General features: G+C 40.0%; 1 protein-coding gene across 1 annotated transcript in view; it reads right to left on the bottom strand.

Moving 5' to 3' along the window:
- LOC114353784 (ral GTPase-activating protein subunit beta-like) overlaps nt 1-15,751 on the bottom strand; it is a 29,360-nt gene extending 13,609 nt beyond the window's left edge. Inside the window, exons 1-15 of the mRNA XM_028305890.1 lie at nt 15,508-15,751; nt 15,094-15,225; nt 12,379-12,511; nt 11,853-12,158; nt 10,843-11,003; nt 9,331-9,473; nt 7,378-7,498; nt 5,549-5,686; nt 3,887-3,976; nt 3,385-3,513; nt 2,894-2,971; nt 2,536-2,701; nt 1,770-1,979; nt 929-1,131; nt 260-364 (exon numbers count right to left, since the gene is read on the bottom strand). Coding sequence (XP_028161691.1) covers nt 260-364; nt 929-1,131; nt 1,770-1,979; nt 2,536-2,701; nt 2,894-2,971; nt 3,385-3,513; nt 3,887-3,976; nt 5,549-5,686; nt 7,378-7,498; nt 9,331-9,473; nt 10,843-11,003; nt 11,853-12,158; nt 12,379-12,511; nt 15,094-15,225; nt 15,508-15,751 — 2,359 coding nt within the window. The remainder of the gene's footprint in view (nt 1-259; nt 365-928; nt 1,132-1,769; nt 1,980-2,535; nt 2,702-2,893; nt 2,972-3,384; nt 3,514-3,886; nt 3,977-5,548; nt 5,687-7,377; nt 7,499-9,330; nt 9,474-10,842; nt 11,004-11,852; nt 12,159-12,378; nt 12,512-15,093; nt 15,226-15,507) is intronic.
- Nucleotides 15,752-24,205: the final 8,454 nt, after the last annotated feature.

Here is a 24,205-nt window from a genome sequence, read left to right as displayed (position 1 = left end):
AGTATAAGCAACTTAGAACACAAAGCGAATACACCGAGAGTACTTTAGTAGTGTATTCATGGGGTGACGTTTGTCGAAAACATGGTCCTTCGAGCCGGATGAAAATAATTTTATAGTAGAAAATTGATTATCTTATATACTCTTGTCTGTAAAGGGACGAGATATATGGCAGTATTTGTTGATTGGCTAAAATATATGGACTTAAGTCAACGTCAAACGTCATTCCATTAGTAATAGCAAACAAAAAAGTGAATGTTACCGAAAACAGGCGAGGATGGGTCTAGCTCCCTAACGTCGGCCGCGAAGTCGTCAAGGGACGAGTGTCCTTCAGCGCTGCCCGACGCGCTGCCGCTATCCGACCGCGCTAAAACACCCCCCATAACCCTTTCATTTTGAATCTTAAGACAAGGTGACGGTTCCAAATGGGATGCAATATATGAGAGTCCAAGGTTAACCGATGTATCATCTTAATCTCTCTACAACAGGACTCGTCATGGGAATGTCAGTCCGAATTGATTCGTCTTATGGAAAAGTAACCAGCCTATAATTAGATTAAAAGGATTGATGTTGGATCTTGGAGCAAAATAAACGTAGCGTGTAACGGAAAAATGTATGTGTGATTAACGCATCGATATTGGTCGGTGGGTAAAGCGAACTAGTGATAAAATATGTGATATTTATTACATTTTCTGTGTTTTATGTGGTTTGAAATAAAGACGAAATTAAAAGTGATTGGAATAAAATATTTCCGTTTTTTTAACACTAGTCAAGTGAGAAAATATGATTCATTTCAAAACATTGTGTATTTAAAGTGATTGCAGTAACTTGAACAAACGTCAAACACCTTTGATGACGGTAATGTATAGACTGAAATCATAATACTATTACTTTTTAAACACCCTCTATTATTATTATTCGCACCACTCACCTTTATAATCAGTAGTCTGCGACATCGTCGATCCAGGCGGCGCAGACGCGGCTCTCCCGCCAGACTGTGCGTTGTGTCGAACGCACAGGTATAGCGCACTTAGTAACGGCACGGCGAGTGCGTCGGACCACTCCACTTGGACAGCTGAGACGCAGATCAGAGACAGTTTGCCTCGCACGAGGTCGCCTAGCGTCATGCCAGCACTGGAAAGTCGATGAAGCTTAGAAAGGACGAAGTGGATACGAAACGCTATTGTAGCTAAAACGAAGCCACACAGTTTTAGAAAATGTGAAACATTATATATGTTTCTCCTATATATTTTTTTCGAACTTGCTTTTTTATGCAGAACAAGGCAGGTATATGACCGCAATCGGACCTCATGCTAAGTGAGATGCAGTCTAAGATGGTACATAGCTGCCCTATCGGTACTATTCCCACCTCTCGTTCCCACCACTGCAACTCCTGTGTAGCCAGGATCTACAGCTTGACCGCCACAAAAACCCAACCAATGAAGGTCAAGTTTGTCCCGGGGGAAAGTTAAACTGTCATTGGACCCGCAACGAAATTAATCAGAACATAGGAGGAGTTTGAAATTAATTAGCTGCCCTATAAGTGCCTATTCACTCTCACCATAAATTATTGTATTCGGAAAACAGTAACAGGCAGCGAATTCCAATCCCTTTTCTATTTTATTCAGTCTAGCTATTCGCATTATAAAGGAGTTATCGAAACGCTTAGTGGGAGCTAGTGAGATATCGACAATGTTGTTTATTTTAGTGTTATTTTTAGAAGAATTAGCAGTTTTTGGGAAAACCAATAAACATCACATTAATTTACTTACTACTCATTACACCCAGGGAACTCAGGCACCGGCAGTCCCTTATAATGGTGCGGGAAAGCGACCAGAGACAACAGCGCGCTTATAGCGGCCTTGCGCAGCTCGCGCTTGTCTATGGTCCCGCACTCCAGCTTGGGCTCCCGCTCGCAGAGGATCTTCTCAAGTGCCGAGATGAAGTCTGGCACAAGAACTAATACGCCGTCTAGGTCCAATCTGAGAAGAGAAAAAAAAGATAAAACTTATTTTTGCAAGTAGGCTTTAAAGCACTTTTACATATCCCAGTATTAACCCTACCACTGCTTCGGGACAATAAATGGGCCAGTGCTGAGAAGAAGCAGCGATAAGCCTTATTACATTAGGATTAGGAAAAATAAATGACAGTCAGTGACTCTTGTCTACGATACTGGGCGCAACACTTATTTACATGAATCTCTCTCTGATACGCTTTGAAATACTGCATTTGAACTGGGCCAACTATAAAACTGAAACTTGTAAAGACGGTTTTTGGACCATGGGCATGACTGCATCGAAACTGCGAACAATTCGAGTGTATTACCCAATAGCAGTCAGCTTGTAGTAAGCCTCTAAGCTGCTATGGCGGGGTCACACAGACCTCTGAGTATGCATTTAGCAGCGTGTCAAGTACAGCACCAACATTTCGTGGCATTTGGTAGGTAACAATAAACCAGCTGTAATTATTAAATCCTTGGACATTTTTATACTACGCCATCTAGTCCCAAACTAAAGGCAACATTTGGTACTATATTACCTGAATATGTCGGGCGCGTTCAAGACCACGGCAGCAGCGGTAGCGGGGTCTCGCAGACCCCGGTGTATGGCGGCGTAGCATCGGGCCAAATATGGGGCTAATACTTCTTCGCGACACTGCTTCGAGCATAGCACGCGGCAAAGCGTACCCAGGGCTTCGGCGCGACCTACGTACACAGATATTTATGGTATGGTGGCCAAAAGACTGTGGAAATCTTGCAAAACAATAGGTAAGGTCAATCAACATTGATATCAAACTTTCTTTAGGCAGACTAATGATAGTAAACCTATCTTTGATTTTAAAAAGAAATAACAATGATATAACATGTGAATATGCTAATTCTAAAGTTTAATAATACCTGGTTGATAACTCATCATATTGAGTTTGTACGTAGCGTCAGACATCGACGGCGGTGGCGGTGTGCCGTCGGCGCGTTCTGAAAACATATCGCCAACTTTATGCTGTTGTAATAAGTGCTATTTTGCAACAAAAATGTGTAGTCTAATGTGCTGTCGTCTGTACGTTACATGTTTTTAATAAAACTACCTCCCAAGACTAAACTAACTAAAGCCTGGTCTGTGAGCACGTAGAATTTTGTCCAATGACCCCAAGCTACCCATCCTTATCGCTCGCGCCTAATTGTATTGCTGTCGCGAATGTGCGACGGGCGCCCGCAGTAAGTGTGCGAGCGCGACAGCAACATTATTACGCGCGAGCGATAAGGATGGGTAGCTTTGGGTCATTGGACAAAATTCTAGGTGCTCAAAGACCAGACTATAGATAAAATTCTCTGGTAAATTGAAGAGGCTCCTAAAGTAGAAAGTAAATGACTGAATGATGATGACTTACGTTGGTTGTTGGTGTAAGGAGGCGTGGTCCCGATGAGCGCCGCCTCAAACAGCCACTCCCCAAACAGGTGGAAGATAGAATTCACTTTCGGCCGCAACGGTGTCAATGGGGGTTTTTCTGCGTCGCACACTGGAAATAAACGTTTAATATGATGAATACAGAAGAAAAGTGAAATAAATATGCTAAACCTTTTTGTGACTAGAAATAGCACTATATTTCAAGGGTAGATTTTTTGCTTAATTTTCCTGGCCATAGAGCCTGTTTCAGTTTGCAATAATGTTCTTGATATTTATAAGAACATATCTGGTTACACCACCGACCACTTCTAAGCTTATACAGATATCAGATAGAGATATCTGACATATTGCCTCTATCTAAATTTTTCGACACAATAGCTAGTGCAGTTTCCCACGTTTTTTGTGTGTAGAGTGTGGCACTATGCTATAAGTCTAGCTTGACTCTTGCAAATATTTTGTAAGTCAAATAATTTTTATTTCCTTACCTTGCGACGTAATGGAGTTGGGCGGCGTGGTGGGCGCAACGCTTGCCGGCCGGCTGCTTGTCAGTCCAATCAGAGACGTACGCGGGGTGCCTGCGTTGTATAACACTCATGTACTCACGTACTTGAAGATCAAGACTCACGTTAGTCACAAACATAAGACGAATAAAGTAAGCACCAGAAAAATATTACAAAAGTTTTGAGCACTGACACCAAACAACACCCAAAACTAAAGGTAAGTACCAATTAAAACAAAACTAGAAACAGAAACCACTCATGCGCATCCCCCACCATTTGCTTCAATGTAAAGTCCGTATTCAAATGACATTTATACGGTTAAAATAATGCATCTAACTTGTGACAAATGCGACTTTAACTTTGTATCATAACTTAAATCAATCATCTACAGGCGACTAGATGCAAGACGTGCCGTACAAAACTAAAATAGACGAGTATTATTGATAGAACTCAGCCTACCTTATGTAGAAACACGAAAAACTAGTCATCGGGATAAGGTCTAAACATTGAAGCAAATCAGACATACATGACCGCTTTTGAACGATTAAAGTACAAACTCATATTTGGCACGAGCATAAAATATTTTAAGCGACAACATTTACACATGCAGAACCTAATTTCACCCAAGCTTTGTGTGTGCATTTATACATACATACCGATATTCAGCGTGAAGTGGTTATTTACACACAATTACCTCTTATCTAGTTTCTCTTTCCACTTGAATACTTCGAGTACCGTATTTTCATAATTGGCGATAGAATTACGTGTATAAAAGCGAATCAAATTGATATCATAATGTGTAAGTCAATGCTAAATATTAATGACGACAACCCCATTTTGAAAATTTTTCACTATAAGTATTTTATTTATGGTACTTGCAAATAGGGTATTTGACACCACCAATCAATTCACGTACTTTTTAAAACTGTCAAAACGACACCATAGATTTTGTACGGCAATACTAGCATGTGACGTCACAATTTTATCAACTCAATGAAAATACTTTTTTCAATTATAATGCAACCAAAAATCATAATATACAGGTAATTAAAAATTAATTAAGTTTTTAAGACCAGATAGAAGTGTCTTTTTAAAAAAGTTGTGCTTTAGAATTATTGGGAAATGGTGTCAAATACCCAATTGAGTTTAGCGGTTAGCCGCCACGTGGAACAAATCAAGTAAAGTAGAACAATGCAAGTAATAATCCAAAACGCACACAAGCATCTTATGTTATATTGTAAGATATGACCATAACAACGTCATTGTAGTTTGAAAGACTAAAATCTTCTGTAATAGACAATTTGACACCATTCCCCAATAATTCGAAATCACAACTTTTGTAAAAAGACACTTCATTCTGGTCTTAAAAACTTAATTAATTTTAAATTACCTGTAAATTACGATTTTCGGTCGCAATGTAGTTGAAAAAAGTAGTTTATTTGAGTTGACAAAATAGTGACGTCACTTGCTTGTAGTGCCATACAAAATCTACGGGAGTTTAATTTTGACAGTTTTAAAAAGTACGTCAATTGATTGGTAGTGTCAACACGTCTATTGTAATAGGGACTATTTTGCAAATGATCTGTGGATCACAAAGAGTCTGCTTTCGAATGCGCCGAAGTATCCAAGCGCAAAGCGTCCACGTACCGCGCTCGGGCTTAGGCTCCCTCGGCCGGGAGGACACGCTGAAGGACTTGGCGAGGCGGCGGTGCGCGGGGGGCGTGTCCTCGTCGTCGGCCGCCGCGCCCGCTTCTGGCACCGCCCACCACCGGCAGTCGCCCCGCCCTAGCAGTGCGCGCGTTAGGATAGCTCTTGTGGTGCCAATGTTTCATTATAATCAGGTTGTAGTGGGCGTATTACGCACCTCACCTTTGTACTTAGTGCAAGGAAGTATAAACTATAGTCTGGTCTGCGAGCACGTAGAATTTTGTCCAATGACCCCAAGCTACCCATCGTTATCGCTCGCGCGTCATTATATTGCTGTCGCGACTGGGCGACGGGCGCCCGCAGTGAGTGTGCGAGCGCGACAGCAACATAATTACGCGCGAGCGTAAGGATGGGTAGCTTAGGGTCATTGGACAAAATTCTACGTGCTCACAGACCGGGCGCTGTAAGCCATATTTAGACCAGTAATGAACCAACAGTCGACTAATTAACGTCTTTTATTCCGTCTCTTTGGTCCCAATGGTCTTTTCTCTCCTTTACATGAGGACGACCCTTTATAAGTTACCAGAGACAAGATGTTTCAGATCTCGCCGTTCTCGCGAGATTAACCGGAATTTAAGTTTAGATATACGATTCAAGAAGTTGATGAATCTTTCCATTGCCCCAATATTTATAACACGAAACAGATAGATTATTTTATTTAGTGCAAAAATGTTTATAACTCTCGGAGTTTGCGTTTAGACATGATCAGGTAGGGCTAGAGCTCAAATTAAATCAACAATAATCACGAGTAAATCTACAATAAAGGTAGCACATTGGCAGCACAAGATATATCCAACAATATACATTGTTTCCAAGTGTTGAAAAGCTAATATCACAATGCAGAAAAGATTTGAAGCTGTTCATAATTCTTATTTCCCAAAAGTTGTTCAATCATTTTCGTAAAATAATTTTCTAAACTACTTGTGTTCAGTTTCAGGTACTTAAAATCTTACAGTGCACTGAAAGTTCAAAAGTATATTCACAATATAACCTGTGCTAACTTAAAAACTAAGTGCAATTTAAACAGAATCACCTTGTACCCATAGAAAATGAAGTAACTAAAAATACTGGTATTCAAACCTCAATTACTGATCCCACTACTCCTCCAAAATATGACACAGCAAACAATTTTATTACATCTCTGTAAGTGCTTATGAAACACTCACGATCAATAAAACTATAAAAAAATCCCAAAATATCTAATGATTATTTCCAAGTTTGTGACTTCAAGTAGGCCTGATTGACATAGAAAAGAATACAAGAAGCATTTCAAATTACCTAATTAGTCAGTGAATATATTGATCAAGTGAGTCGGCACTAGTACTGATACTAAGGCCGAGTTGCACCATTTTACTTTAACTTTGACAAACGTCAAAAATCTGTCAAATACTATACGAAAAGCACCGGTTATTGCTTTTGTCACGGTTAAAATAAGGTGGTGCAACTCAGCCTAAATCATTTAGATCTCCTTAACAAAGGCATACTTCAAACATTAGTCATCAAATATCAAGTGACCCGGAGCTAGTATTGATAGTAGGTTTTAAAATAACTAGGTAGGTACTCTCCAACTTTAGTCAGTGAACATCTAGTATCAAGTGACCCGGAGCTAGTATGATACTAGTTAACTAATTTAAACCTTCTCGAAGTCACAACCGCACACTTCAAACATTAGTCAGCAAATGTCAAGTGACCCGGAGCTAGTATTGATACTAGGTCGCTAATATCAAGTGACCCGGAGCTAGTACAGCTACTAGGTCTGTAGCACTCACCGAGGAAGGCGTCGACGTGCGCGGCCACGCCCTTCATGGCCTTGTGGAAGATGGACGGCAGCGCCGCCAGGCACGGGTGCTGGCTCGGGTCGCGTGCGCCTTCTTCCGCTGTGATTGAATACTGCCAAGGGAAGTTAGTTCAACATCATCATCATCATTAAATAAAATAATAAATAAATAAATATCTTTGGACAATCTCACACAGCGCCATCTAACCCCAAAGTAAGCAATTAATCATCATCATCATCATTTCAGCCACAGGACGTCCACTGCTGAACATAGGCCTCCCCCAATGACTTCCACATCGCACGGTTGGTAGCGGCCTGCATCCAGCGCCTTCCTGCTACCTTTATCAGGTCGTCGGTCCACCTTGTGGGTGGACGTCCCACGCTGCGTTTTCCGGAAAACGCAGCAATTAATATGTTTGTGTTATGGGTGCTAGCTTAACGGATATACTTTACTACTTATATACTTTTTTTTTTAAATACCTACCTACATATTATACATAGTAACACCCAGACCCGTCACAGAAATTAAAATTCATCATTACAATTTCTGCCCGGCCGGGAATCGAACCCGGGTCCTCTCGGCATAGTAGTCCGTTCTGAACCACTACACCAAACGGCCGACAAAAGAGCAAGCAGACAAACATTTCAGCCATAGGACGTCCGTTGCTGAACATAGGCCTCCCCCAATGCTTTCCACGTTGATCGATTGGTAGCGTTAGTTAGGGAAGTTAGTTACATGATGGCTATGCTATAGGTATAGCGCGATGGGTCAGTGCCTGAGGTATGGAAGCGGCACGGGAGGCCCGAGGGATCACATTGACATATTATGACGTGACAAATCATACAAATCTGAAGTTCCAATGACGTTTGACGTGTCAAAAACACCTTCCCGTACAGCTCTCATACCTAAGGCACTGATTCAGCTTAGCTCTAGCTAGACCTATAATAATCATCCTTTAACAAAGGACTCTTGTCTTTTGCATCCACGTTACCAAAACAATGTTGGTATAGGAGAAAAGCCAGGGAGTGGTGGGGGGATCTACGCGGGATACATAGAAAGTTAACTAGTTAATTATTTCATTATGAGTCTTTGCTTGCTTCGAACGCCGAAATTTTTTCATTTTTATTCAGCTCCAAGAATGGAGATGGCGGGACGTGGATGTGGGGTCTGACTGCTGCGTGATCGGTGGATTTTGACATATCTGTCAATGTCATGTCAAAAATAACCAATCATGCAACATTTGGACCTCGCGTCTACGTATTGCCATCTGGCGGATTTTTCATACGCGAAAACCCTCATTGCTTCATGTGTTTCATAATAATCCAATTTGAATTTAGTTTGGGGAAAATTTATTTATTTTTTTATTTATTTAGGAAAACCAGGGGTTTACAGTGTGTAATAATGACATAAGATAGGCAACGAGTAAACCACTTATAGGTTCCCACAGGTAAAAACAATTTAAAAAATTTAGTGAGCCTTTGCACCAGGGTTACTACATACTACGTACTACACTACTATAATATACTATGTATACCTAAATAAAAAGTATTGGAAAACATTGCCAAACAGAAAAACAATTTAGTTGTCCTTAAAAAAACGGTCGCCTAGCTTTCTCCTCGCCACAGCAATGCTAGTACAAAATATGTCGATGTTAGTCTCCTTGACAAATTCGTTCAAGTTCCTACTCGCCCGCCAGAGAAAACTATTTTCTTCTTTTCAGCCAAATGACGTCCACTGCTGGACAAAGGCCTCCCCCAAGGTTTTCCACAATGAACGGTCCTGCGCTGCCCGCATCCAGGCTCTTCCCGCGACCTTTACCAGATCGTCGGTCCACCTAGTAGGAGGCCTGCCCACGCTACGTCTTCCAGCCCGTGGTCGCCACTCGAGAACTTTCCTGCCATTAGTCGAGAACTATTTTCTTATTTCTATTAAATGATATCCTACCTGCAGGAAGTCGGGCGTCTGGCTGATGAGGTGCGGCCGGCACAGGTCCACAGGGTTGCCGATGGTGTGCAGCATGCGATACCAGCTCTGCATCACCGCTTCCGCGCTCATGTCTGCCGGTATCAGGGTCGCGTCCTCCTCGCCTGGAGGGAGGGAGAAAGTCAAATTAATCTGAGCTTATCTTTTTTATTATTACAAGCTTTTTATTACAAGCTTTATTATTACAAGCTTTATATTGACTTCACTTGTTAGTATGTGTGTGGGACAAATCTTGCAACTGAAATTAAGACCAGTTCTCCTCAACCGATTTAGCTGAAATTTGGTATACTTATGTAAGTACGATGACAATGCAATATTATGGTACCATAGAGCCGGTCTGATGATGGAGTCAGGAGGTGGCCATAGGAACTCCTAAACGAAACGGCAGAATCGCATCGAATTTGGGTTCGTTGGATTTGTCGTTTTGAGAACTTTAGCGCTAGATAATGACCAGGATAGAGATACAACTAAAAAGTGTAAAATAAAATTATAATAAAAAAAACTTTTTTAAAAACAAGCTTTATTTTGCAATGCAGTTGTACTAAAACGAAAAAAATAATTTTATACAAGGTTCAAATAATTTCGAAAGCTTGTATCGCGCATGGAATTTATTCCTTTTTTTTTCTGTTTGCGCTACAAGCTTTCGAAATTATTTGAACCTTGCATAAAATTATTTTTTTCGTTTTACTACTCTGGGTGGTCTGGAAGAGATCGGTTCGTAAATAAAGCGTGTTCTACCTATCTACTATGTCAGTTACCAATCACGTTCATGTTTCGTTCCGTTCGCTAAAGACCCAAGATGAAACACTTCACTCAAATATCGAGTGGCGCTTGCGCAATATCAAGAGTGTAAAGTGCCGAGCGGGAAACTAAAGGTAGCTGCCGGTGTCTCACGTCTCCAAGTCACTGTTCCCGACGGCACTTCATAGCTGCGTAGGCACCTACTTTCTGCTAAGGTTAGCGATGTCACCAGGGGCGACTGGTGAATCAAAACGGCTTCACACTTTAAATGGAATCACACTGACCAAACGGCCAATGTTTCTTGTCTGATACTTACTACAGGATTTTAGTGGATGGGTCCCACTTTTCTGCCAGTTAGGCCCGATTTCCACCAAGGCGGAGCGGAGTGAAGAAGAGAGATGAGTCGGGCGGACGAATTTTTCTATAGAATTTGACAGCGGCGGAGGCGCGGCGCAGAGCGGAGAGAAGCGGAAAAATAAAATCGGGTCGGTTATTCAAAACACATCTCCGCTCCGCCTTGGTGGAAACCGGGCCTTAGAGCCTTGCCACACTGGCGACGAAGAAGTCGCGGCTGCGCGGCGGACACGAGGCGAAAACTCGACGCGGAAACGTTGAGCTTTCGCGACGTGTCTCGTGCGTCACGCTTCGCTTTGAAACCGCTTGCAATCTGCCCACTGCTCCGTCAGCGTACGCACTGCGCCGCAGCGAGCGCACAGGGCGGGGAGTACTCACTGACGGGCATGGCGGGGAACAGCGGGCCGTACATGTGGCGCAGCAGGCGCGCCGTGAGGCACAGCGACGCGCGCGCCCACTGCTCCGTCAGCGCCGCGCGGTGCCGCCAGCGCACGCACTGCGCTCGCAGAGTGCGCCACAGCGGCGGCGACGGAAAGCATCTGCGGATGACATCACACTGTCAAAGTCCGGTCGCCGAGCAGATAGAAGTGCGTACAATGACCCCAAGCTACCCATCCTTATCGCTCGCGTGTCGCGCTCGCAGACTTACTGTGTCGACGGGCGGCCGCAGTGAGTGTGCGAGCGCATCCGAAGTTTTGACCGCTTTCACTTTGACACATTCAGCCCTGTCTCGTGGGCACTCGGCGAGAGGGTACAGCCGGCATTAAGTTATGGTCACTGCCAAGCGGCGTGCGAAAGTCTAAGAAGCAAGTCGGGGCGTGACTAGACCACTTCGTTACATTAGAACGATTGGAGTATATCCCCTCGCCACGTGAAAATGTCTCCCCAAAGAAATGCTTGAGAAACTTCTAGCATGTCTCTGAAATCATGTGGAACAGATGTATCGGAGGGCTCAGCGTTTGACGTTTACTATGAGGATCCCGTAAGCTTAGGAGGCTTTTGCGGCTGAGTTTCTTCCGCCACTTCTTCTCAGCACCGGCCCATGTTGTCCCGGAGTGTTGGTAGGGCAAGCTATATTTGGGACGTGTATAAGCGCCCTGGAAAGGGCCTACTAAGTACTGTTAATTGTGAAAGATCTAAAACGTTAAAATAACGGTATCGTTATAGATAATGAGCTGCTATCATAGTGACATTGACGAAATGTCAATTTCACACTAGAAACGTCAGATTTGAGGGACGCGTGGACGACTCCGCGCGCTTTTGTGCTAAGTGATGAATTGTATTTTAAAATGAGGCAATATAATGTGAAAGTTAAATATCCAGTGTTTTATTTATGAGAATAAAACTACCGACCTCTAATAGTACTGAATAAAAAGCTTTGACTTTACCTGTGGCACGCCAGTATCCACACTTCGAAGAGTACGCACAGCACGCGCTCGCACAGCTGCTCAGCGGCCGAGTGGTGCGGCGCGGGCGGCGACAACAGCGCGGATGCGCACGCCAGCAGCAGAAGCAGCAGCGAGCGCCACTCGCGCGCGCCCAGCATGGCCGAGCCGGCGAGGGAGCGAGCGAGTCGGAGCACCCGATGGCAGAGGACAGCTTGCTTGCTGATCAGGTCGCCGCCTTGGGGGCAACGCACCAAATATGAGCCCTTGTTGAGACACGTGCGGTAACCGCGCGGTTTCTCGGTGGTTCTGATTGACGATGCACTGAGACGGTAAATTGTACGAGAACTGCCCAGTAACCGCGCGGTTATGGCGGTGTCTGAACAAGGCCTAAGTTTGCTTTCTAATGACGCAGAATTAGACGAAGCGGAGCGAGCTTCTCGTTTGACTTATATGTGTAACCACATCCTGAACTATTGGTCATAAAGTGCTGGATGGTTTGGAAGTGCTTGCTTAAAACATTACAAGCGAATATCCAGCGCCAATTTTTTTAAAGGTCTTCAGTGGAATTCGCACGCCCTGCAAGGCCGAGCCGGCGAGGGAGCGAGCTAGCCGTAGCACGCGGTGGCAGAGGACAGCTTGCTTGCTGATCAGGTCTCCGCCTGGGAGCAACGCAGTGACTTTAAGGCCGGGTAACAGAGAAAATGGCGAAAATGAGGTTTTCATTTTTCATTTTTGAGGTACTAAACAGTAAAATAAAAGGCTAAGATTTTTTTTGGGCATAGTTGAGGATATTTTCTAGGGCTATTAACGGATGGAAACACGATTTGATGAAGTTGACTCGATAGAATAAATTCCCAAAGTTACCTCTATTCGTTTTCTAATTATGGTTTTATTTTTAAAATAAGCGATTTGAGATTCTGAATCTTTTACTAAACTAAAGTTCAGAAATAACTTGAGGGCTTTTAACGGATGAAATTTTTATATTGCGTCTTATTTAGTTACTATGTTAAAAAATGTGGAAAAAATCGCCCATGACGGCTTGGACAATCTCAATCAGTCGCGCGGTGGCGCTTACGGAGGACGGACGCGTGCCAGTTTTTTGGGTTAAAGGGATCTCTAGAGTATCGTTGGTCGAATGGAAAATAGGCATTGAATTTGGAACATAGTCTGGGGCCAGCATACACAAAAGTTTTTCTTTTTCTTGATCAGTTACAAAAAATTTTGGGTTCTTAATATTTTTGATCCATCGCATTCGTTTCCATAAGTCTGAAGCTGAAATAGATTCGTCAATGCCGTCACAAAATTGCCTCCAACTACTCGATTTGGCTTTTCTGATTTCACGTTGAGTTTCAGTTATTTTAATTTTCAAGAGTGCCAGATTTTGGGGGGTGGGATTTCGCCGAAATTGTTTTAAAGCCAATCTACGTTCTGCAACGAATTTGGATAGTTGTTGACTCCAGTAAGGTTTAGGTTTAAATTTACTTTGAGGATTATTGCAGGTTTTAATCATAGGTATGTTTTGTTGAGCTGCTAAGTTTATTTGTTCTGTAAAAAAGTTATATTTCTCCTGTACATTGCAGAAAGTGCGATTATCCTGTGAAAATGAATTAGTTACTGAAAGTTTATACCCGTTCCAATCAGCAAGCTTAAAATTGCGTCTCTCTGCAAAATTCAAGCTATCCATATAATTTAAATTAAACTTAATGATAAGGTGATCACTTCCTAAGCACTCATTTGTAACATTCCATTTGAATTGTATTGCTATATCCGATGACACAAATGTAATATCGGGTGAACTTTGCTGTAAAACTCCATTAACTGATTTAATTCGTGTAGAACTACCATTATTTAAACATATGAAACCATTGTCAAATGAGGAGTCAGCTATATAACCACCCCTTGTATCATTTCTATTTGACCATAATGAATTATGACCGTTGAAGTCTCCTGCAATTATAGTTTTGCGTGGTTGATTAGAAAATAAGCTATCCCAATCTGAAAAGGTTGTAGAAATTGACGATGGACAATACACCGATATGACTTTATGTAAACTTGGACAATTTAAGATGATTATTTCAATCATTTCTATTCCAGGATTATTGTTATGTGTATTACATACCTGGGTTTTGATGGACCTGTGTGTTAGGATTGCAACTCCCCTGTAAGAATCCCATCTATCCCGTCTATAAATATTGTAATCTCTAAAACAAAATGATGTTTCTTCATCCAACCAAGTTTCACTCAATACTGCGATGTGTATTTTTTCCTGAGTTAGAAGTGATTCGAATTCAATTGACTTTGGACGAATACTTTGAGAGTTCCATTGAACTAAGTTGACTCCAAAAACGCGTTGAATTCTATTCTCCATTTACAAATAAAGAATGTAATTTATTTAGGACATCACCGCTACACACCAACCCCATTATATAGATTTTAATTTCTTCATAAATCATTTTAACCACTTGTTTAAATTTCTCTTCTAGCGCTGAATCCGATAAAATAATGTCTCTAGCTCTGTATAACATCCTTTTCAGTGAAAATGGTTTTTCTCTAGACTTTTCTTCGATATAAATTGAGTCACTCGAAGCTCGTCGCTTATCTGAAGTTTGTAGATCTTCCTCAAGTAAAATATCCTGTCTTTTACTATTCTTAGGTGTCTTTTTCTTTTCTTTATTTAGTTTTTCCATCTTCTTTTTGTAAATATTCCCATTGTTTGTGTGATCTTCTTGTGAACTCTCCTCTATTGATTGAGATTCTTCTCTGTGTTCTGTGGCTCTTGTTACTAAAATATCTCTATATGAAGTTTCAAAGTGATGCTGATGCTCAATAGGTTGATTTTGAATATATTGTGTAGGATTCCGGTCTTTATCTTCTTTTCTTGAATGATAAGTCCAAAGCGCCTTTTTATAAGTGCAGTTCTCTTTACACATTATAGACCTTATTTCCTTTTCTTTTAGGAATATAGGACATCTTTTGTCAAAGGATGTATGTTCGCCCTTACAGTTTACGCATCGGAAGTTGATAGCCTCACAATTGACATGGAAATCACCACATTTAGGACAAATAATCTTTTTAGTTGGGCAGGCTCGTATAAGATGACCGAATTTCCAGCAGCCCGAACACTGAGTAACTGGAAAAGTGTATGGTTCCACCTTAAAACGACACCCGTGTGCGTAAACAAACGGGGGTAAAGTGGAGCTTTTAAAGCATAATCTTACAGTCTCACTCTCTATCCATTTACCATCATTGGATAATCTTTTTAATCTTTTTGCCGCTATAATCTCGAAGTCACACTGAAATATTTGTTGTAATTCTGCTTCATTTACTTCAGTTTCTACTTGTTTGACGATCCCATATGATAAAGTTACTTCATCTGTGAATTGACATTTATAGCCCAAATTAGCAATTTCCTCACAATGTAGTAATTTTTCTGCATTTTCTTTTGTACCAAAGCGAATAAGAACTTTATATGGATTTTTATATTTAATTCTTACTATGTTTGAGATTTTTTTTGATTGCAAAAGCTTTGCCATGGCCATCTGTTTTGGTAGTAAATCCTTTGAACTCATACATATTTCAAATACATCATCATTTTCATTCAAATTTATTGTTTCTTGGGTCCCAGCATTTCCAACAGGCAAAATCAATGAATTACTTCGCGCTATGCGCTTAGCTTTCTTCCTTGTTACAGTTATGAAACCGTCTTCATTCTCATCACTATCATTTCTACCTCTTTTATCCGGACGGTTGTCCTGTGATAAAATATCCATGCCAACATTATCCCATTCAAATTCCTGGGGAACTGCTTGTATCTCACTTAATGAATCGCTTTTCTCTAAGTTATCTTCATTTATTTCACTTCCAACAGATTGCTCATTAATCAAGTTCACTTCATCCATTTCTAGTACATTTATTAAAAAAGGTGGGTAGTCGCACAAAAAACGCAGCGCAAGATTGCGGACCGATCACAGTACGTGCGCTCGCTACGCCGCACCGCGCGCAACTGGTGACACATATTNGATAAGGATTTGGTAAGCGAATTAGGTCTTGTTAGTTCTCAGTCTAGCCCAATAAAATTTATTGATGCCTTTGGTATTGAAATATTTCAATCTGATGTACCTAAAGTTATGACAAAGATTTCTGGTTCTTTTGAAAATAAATATAATGACGTCACTTTGCGACAGGTTGATAATTTAAATTTACCTAAACATAAGGCGGCCAACCGTCCCGCATTCTGCGGGACCGTCCCGTAATGACAGTTGCAATCCCGCATTGCAATATTTAATAAAATAGTCCCGCAAATCGTCCGAGGCGTCCCGTATGTCCCGCATTCCTCGTTTCCCATCGTTTTGCTCGCATAATTATGTCTCATTGATTTTATGTCATGATCATAGAGAAAAGTAATACATAGGGTCATGATACTAACATAGCATAAAATACGTAGCCTTATGCACAGATTAAATACTGCCTTAGTGCCAAAGTCGCCCACTAGATGGCGTTAAGTGTGTAAGAAAAAGTCTTTTTTTTTTCTATGGAGTCGCCGTTCTTCTCGTCAGAGTAAATATATTCTTTGATAGTGATCGAATCAAATTAGTGCACGCCGTGACACATATTTTTTTTTTTTTTTNGCATAAAATACGTAGCCTTATGCACAGATTAAATACTACCTTAGTGCCAAAGTCGCCTACTAGATGGCGTTAAGTGTGTAAGAAAAAGTCAATTTTTTTTCTATGGAGTCGCCGTTCTTCTCGTCAGAGTAAATATATTCTTTGATAGTGATCGAATCAAATTAGTGCACGCCGTGACACATAATTGGTAATTCGTATTTTTCGATATCGCTAGAAAAACTAATTGTTGTTTCAATGCCGCCGACCGCGAAAAAGCGAAGTTGTAAGTTCACGGAAGACTTGCAAAAAGAATTTCCTTTCCTGCAAAAGTGTTTAACACCTTCAGAAGTGCGTTGCAATAAATGTAATGGAACATTTTCTGTTGCTCACGGCGGCAGACACGATATACAACGACATTTGACATCGGACAAGCATAAAAAGGCATTAATTATCGCAAGTACGTCGTCGTCACTAACTTCTTACTACCGTCACGAAATATACGGTGATAAACAAGCAGAACTTGCATTAGCGGAGGGTATGTGGGCTTTCCATACGGTATGTCATAATCAAAGTTTTCGATCAATGGAATGCACTTCCAAATTAATTCAAAAACTTTTTGAGAAGAAGTTTAGCCGCGGGAAAACTAAGTGCGAAGCTATTGCAAAAAATGTGATTGCGCCGTATTCTTCAGATATTTTGAAGACAGAACTTAACGATGTTCCGTTTATCTGTATATGTTCAGATGCTTCGAACCATAAAGATATCAAAATATATCCAACGCTAATAAGGTACTTTCACCCGACAACCGGCATTAATGTCAAAATATTAGATCTAGTGAGTTTACCTGGCGAAACCGCAGAAATTATTTACAACTAGCTGACCCGGCGAACTTCGTACCGCCTTAGCGTAGAGATTTTCTTAATATTTTTTTCCGTAAGAACCATCCTTGGACTTCCACAAACATTCAAAAAAAAGAATTATCGAAATCGGTTCAGCCGTTCACACGTGATGCCGTGACAACGCGAAACGGGTTTCATTTTTATATATATATAGANATTTACAATTCCTTAATGGACATTTTGGAAAAGCACACCCTTAAAGAGAAAGTGGTCGGATATTGTGCGGATAACGCCAATACAAATTTTGGTGGGGTTCAGCGTGAAGGTCAATGTAATGTTTTTAAAAAACTACAAGAGGGCTTGGAAAGACAAATAGTCGGTGTGGGCTGCGCAGCACATATCGCGCATAACGCCATTCAAACTGCAGCAGATTTGTTACCGGTTGACATAGAACATATAGTTACCAAGATTTATTCGTACTTTTATATATATACTGTGCGTGTAGAAAATCTTAAAGATTTTTGTGAAGAAGCAGAAATGCAATACAAAAGAATGTTGGGATATAGTAAAACAAGATGGCTTGCACTGTTACCTGCAGTTGAGAGAATTCTACAAATGTATTCGCCATTGAAATCATACTTTTTATCGCAAGATAAATGCCCTGCTGTTCTAAACCACTTTTTTTTAAATGAATGCTCAGAACTATGGCTAAAATTTGTTCATGTGCAAGCATCTGTATTTAACGATTCCGTAAAAATGATGGAAGGAGACAAACTAAGTTTTACAGAAGTGTCACATCTGTTTGTGGATTTAAAAAACAAATACACAAACCGCTTAGAAAATTATTATATGTCTCTGACCATAAGAAATGAGTTAACAAAACTTGTGGAGAATGGTCAAATCAACAGAGATTATTTTATGGGGCATGTTCGCAATTTTTATCACAACTGCATTGAGTACTTACAAAAGTATATTTATCAATACAACGAATTTAAAACTTTTACTTGGATTCAATTAAAACAAAATCTGAAATGGGCTGATGTACAGCAGACATACCAACAGTTATTGGTGCAGATGCCTACAACTGCTGTGACTTTAAAAGAAGATAGTCTGTTCGACGAAGTAAGTTACGTGGCAAATTATGTGAATAATGATGTCCTAAAGAGATGGGAGGAGTTGAAGAGCAGTACAGAACAGCGATGGATAGAGGTGTTCAAACATTTCAAAGACAGCGGAATACCGTTCCAGAATTGCCTAGCCATCGTCCAGTACCTACTTTGTTTGCCAGGAACAAACGCTCCTACGGAACGAGTTTTTTCCTTAATGAACAGCTTATGGACATCCGAAAAGTCGTCACTAAAAGTAGAAACATTACGTGCAATGCTGATTATAAAATTCAATATGGGCAGCTGTGAAAACTTTTTGGACATTCTGAACCAAAACCCAGACCTATTAAAAAAATGCCACTCATGTGAAAAATATGATTTTAAAAATAAATGTTAATTCAGTAGTAGTGTTGTTTCTTTCTAATTTAAGTACACCATTATCAATTCCAACAAATCCTAAGTCTTATTGTGGATAGGGGTGGGTGTCCCGCATTGACTTATTATAAAGTTGGCCGCCTGTCTTTGGTGCTGATGATCAGCACCAAAGACATACATACCTTCACGCCACCAACATAATTGTAAGCAATCATCCGAAACTTACCTGTATTTACCTAAATTTCTCTCACTACATAACCAACAAAAAACTCCTTTCTCACTAACGACGGACGGAATTAAGTTTTTAAATTTCGAACCCAAAGATGGCGTCCGGAAATTTTTTGTTCCCGCCATAATTTTAACGGGAAGCGGCGAGATAGATTATAAAATTGGAGAAAAAGTAATTATAGTCTATGGTCGGAACATGCGATGTTGATTACCTGTCTTGGAAGGCTTGTCTCTGATAAAAAGTAACGGAACTGGTAGGAAGGCCCTTCCATCTTCATTTGGAATGGTTTTTAAGTTTCTATTTTGGGTGATTATTTAAATTTCTTTTATGATAACATTTCAGGTAATATTGTTGCGATTCGGCTTTGTTATAATTTTATATTTAAACCAATATTTTGAGTAAGTGCTTACGCGAAAGCTGGTGGTGAGGATCGAGAGACGTTTGGTAGACCTAATTTTTCGCGCAAAAACTATGGGAATATTATTGAAACTTTACAATGTTTTTTTATGAAAATCTAAGGGCAAATGCTAATGTTCAATTAATATCAATTGTCACGTAGTGTAAGTAGGTTAACGAATTATTTAAAAATGGCTGGACCGATTTGACTGATTCCTTTTAAGTTATGTTAAATATAATAATATGACACGGTCCAATCTTGTTCCGATTGCGTCTAACCGACTCAAGCGCGGATTCATATTTCTTTAAAAAAGAACCATTCAAGCGTGCTGCTAATTGAGATCAATTGTGTCCCTTTCAGGAAATGAACTGGAACTTCTGGGTCATTAATTTTTGAAACTTCCGAACTAAAAGCGAGCAAACTTACATTTAAAGGCCGTAGCACATTTATCAATCCGGAAAGGGATCGTAACCGTATCAACTCGAGGCGGTCAGTATTCTTTGTATGAAACTCCATACTGCAACGCACACTTATTCGCGCCGTACGTAAACGCCTCGCCTCGCGATTGACAGCTCGCCAAAGGCACAGTAGATATAATGATTTATCTACTGTGCCAAAGGCGATACGGTGTTGATCCCTTTCCGAGTTGATATGTCTACTATGACCCTTATGGAGCTATTTTATCAACAACTAGCTTTCCGCCCGCGGCTTCGCGCGCGTTGACTACCTACATTATCTACATATTTTACGGAACCCTATTTTGTTTCAAAATAAAATTTTGCCTATGTTACTCGAGGATAATGTAGCTGTCGAATGGTGAAAGAATTTTTAAAAACGGTCCAGTAGTTTTTGAGCCTATTCATTACAACCAAACAAACAAAGTTTTCCTCTTTATATATTAGTGTAGATAACGCGTAACTCATTCAGTAACTACAGGAGTTCTTTACCTAGAAACTACAGATACGGGTCATACATAGCCCGCATTCGCTCTATTTATTTATTTACTAGCTTTTGCCCGCGGCTTCACCCGCGTGAAATTTTGTTTGTCACACATCGTCATAAATTATAGCCTATATGTTATTCTGGGTTATAAACAATAATACTGCAAAGTTTCATCAAAATCCGTTCAGTAGTTTTTGCGTGAAAGAGTAACAAACATCCAGACATCCAGATATCCAGACATCAGGACATCCAAACTTTCCCATTTATAATATTATAAGTAGGAAGGATTGTTCTTCTACCCTCAACTGTTACTTTTACATACATCATTTTGATCCTGTCCCCATGGTATATTATTCCACATTGTTCACATGGGTGGTGAACAATATACTAATAACAAACAAGAAAATGAGGACACTAAAAAAACACTTTGTTCACCCAGGTGAACAATTTTAAGAGTATATTGTTGTGTTCCGGCAGTTGGAGGTAAGACAGCCAGTTCCTCTGTGGTTGAGGATTCCAGGTGAAGCTCGCTTCCACCTTCGGCCTGATCATCACTTTCCTTCAAGTGAGAGGCAGGCCAAGAGGTTCTTCATTGGATAAATAAAAAACCTACATGCTTTATTTATAATCAAAATAATCCACGTTTTAATCAATAATACTTCCCTTTTTATACCTCGGAATCTTTGATTAAAAGTAAATACACTTATGTTTTATTTGTTTGATTTAATACATAAAATAAAAGAACAAAACGTTTCAACCTTCATAAACGCGGAAAACAACGTTCCCAATAACTCAAATTTATTGCTCTTTTACAAATTGATTGGCTAAATAACTCCGTAAATCCAAATTCAAGATTAAACAGATAATCAAATTCTAATGGCGCGCGGTACGAACCGCTTTAATTTTAAAACGAAATACTCCAATATGATAATATTGGAGTAAGCAGAAGTCGCGTAAAAAAACAAAAGTCAAATTCAAAAAAGGAACGCGCATTCGCCCGCGTTCGCGCTTAATGCGTGTGTAATCACGGCCTAAGCTTTCCACAGACCACGACCGCGCATAAATTAATAATGTCATCCTTGCCTAATATTCGTTATCTCGAAAAAAACAACTGTACCAACGCTTATCCGCGGAGAAAGCTCTGCACTCAACTTTCCTTTTCTTATACTATACGTTAGAGCGAGACAGCTACAGGTGTAACTGTTCAATTCGAGTAGAGAAACAGAGTTGTGATTGGCGGTCGGCGACGGCGTAGAGGGCGTAGCCATCGCGTTCCCGCCATAAATTGAGTTGTTGACACATTAATAAGGTAAGGTTATGTTTTAATATTGTTTTTTTGGCGCGAAATTATAAGGCCCTGAATATAATTATTGCTGTTCCGATACTGGGTTTAATGAGCGACGTGTGTGGTCTCGGATTGCACATTTAATGAAACTGTTTTCGTGCGCCTTCGGCCATATTTTGTTTCGTTTTACAGCACGTAACTAGGCGATGCGGCCACTGTAGCTTTTAACTTTTTATTGGTGTTATGGGAATGTTTGTTTGTGCGTATTTTGATATTTCCTGTGTGTATTTTCGTTGGGAATGCGTGTGTCTTTCTAGTGAGTTAAATGGCGTCTGTTTGTGATGGAAATAATTGTAAACAAAGTAAACTTTCAAATTGGTTGCTACCACTTTGGTGTTCCCGCTTAAAGATACTTATACTATACAAAAATCTGTCAAAATCCATACAAAAATCACCGGTTATAGTTACAGTCAAAGTTACGTAGTACATCTCAGCCTTTTTGAGCGAAAAAACGCCCTAATATTATAAAAAAAAAACCTTAAATAATATCTTGTTTTTTTTTAATTAAAGATTGTAAAGATAGAGAAGTCGATTTTTTCACATCTAAATATTTTATATTTACATAATTAGCATTGAGATTTAGTTATTTACGGTTTAAAATTGTTTTTTTTTTTTTTAGATTTTACTGAAAATTTCGAATAACAAGTAAAGACGCGCGCACAAGCTAGTGCTAAAACTTTTATTGGACTCCACGTATCGCGTATTTTATTGGACTCTAGAAAATCATTGTAGGGTTTTATCGGATTTTCATTAGTAAGGAATTTCCAATTAATTAATTAAAATAAGGGCTTTGCTACCATTTTATGTGCTTGTTTGTATGGAAGTTAAAATTAAAATTGTATTTTTATTAATAAGTTACTTAATTGAGTTTTGGACGAAACCCAATTTTTCGGTCCGATGGACAGTTGTTTTAGTTTGTGTGAATTTCGTACTCATTTTATTTATAATTTTGTAACTAAAAAAGACACTAAAACTGTAAAAAATGCACATGAAAATTAATATTTTTATGAAATAATCAAGCAGCGCTAAATGTTAAAGAGGTAATAACGATATTCTTATTTCTTATCACCCGAATCTAAATGATGGCTGACCCAGCCTGTAATCAAGCCTAAGAATTAAAGGTATAATAGCGCTTACTTGAGTCACTGCCCAAGGCACGGGAGGGGTATAATGAGGGCTATCGTTTTAGCGCTCACCAGTTAGCGTCACTGTAGAGTAAGGTCCTCTCACTTGCTAGTAGCGAAGACAGTGGCTCCAACTGGTGAGCGCGAAAGTGGTAGGAGGACTATCGCATTTGCACTCATCAAGATGGCGCCACTGTAGAGTAAGGTCTTGTCAATCGCCAGGGGTGCCAACTGTTAAGTATAAAAACGATAGCCCTATGACGTGACAAACCATACAAATCTGAAGTTAAGTTGATGTTTGACTGTCACAAAAACCCTCCCTTGCTCCTATATCTCAGGCACTGACTCATTTACGCGCTAGCCCTAAAATACCTGTTTAAAATAACGTCTCTACTTACCTTGCTGACGTCAAAACCAGTAGAATAAATCGCTTATTTCAACAATAAATGAATGAGTACAATGACTTGAATACGAAACAAAAGAAAAAATAGAAAAGAGGTCTAACTGTCGCTGCGCCAATTCGCAATGGTGTAAACACGCCTTTGTCTATGTCAGGTGACGTCCACAGACAATGTAGGACTTTTTCCGCCAGCTGTCAAAGTTAACGTCAATATTTTGGCGCGATTCGTGCCGCAGTGGGCGATTCTACGTTTGAATTTTGTACATTTTACAGCAAAGTAATGTTTTTGTAGTTGAAATAAGGTTGTAATTTCGGTGTTGACACTTACTTTTGCTTGCTGTACTAGTGGATGCCTAATAAGTTCCGCTTGAGTCTAATGAATTGGATTTAGTTTGGCTTTCTTAGAATTTTTTCTTGAGGCTACATTGCTTCGAACCTTATTAGTTGTTATTTCAATAAAAATAAGGTCGCATATCGCTTGAAATGGGCACATTATGCGCGTGGAGCATGCATTTTGCGGTGAATTGATTATCAGTTGTGTTTTGACACTTTGCGAGGTTATTCTCTTGTTAAATTACACTGTGACGATGTTGGTTATATTTTCGGAAATGCACGGTCCTTTGTACGAAATCGTTTAGGCCGTGAACTTAGGATCACCTGAGCGATCCGTTGACACTTTTTACGGCGTTATTGTGGTACAATGTAGTACGGACAATAGGTATTTCGCGTTCTTGGATTTTACCGGGTGACAATTGATTTTTATGGATGCATTTTTAATGGTCACGAATTAACAATAATATTCTTAACATGCTCAGTAACAACGATGTTAACAAAGTAATAAGTAGGTACGTATAAACCAGCAGTTGTAAATAGTTAATAATGTTTATGTAAGTAAAAGTTATGTTCTTTTTTCTAAATGTCTGACGAAGGTAAAATTAACGCTAAAATTAATCAGTAAGTACAATAACTGTGTAGAATTGGTTAGTAAG

This window comes from Ostrinia furnacalis, unplaced genomic scaffold, assembly GCF_004193835.3.
Source record: "Ostrinia furnacalis isolate ACB-3 unplaced genomic scaffold, ASM419383v2 OfSCF1808, whole genome shotgun sequence".
Taxonomy (NCBI): domain Eukaryota; kingdom Metazoa; phylum Arthropoda; class Insecta; order Lepidoptera; family Crambidae; genus Ostrinia; species Ostrinia furnacalis.
This window is presented reverse-complemented; position numbering and strand designations above follow the sequence as displayed.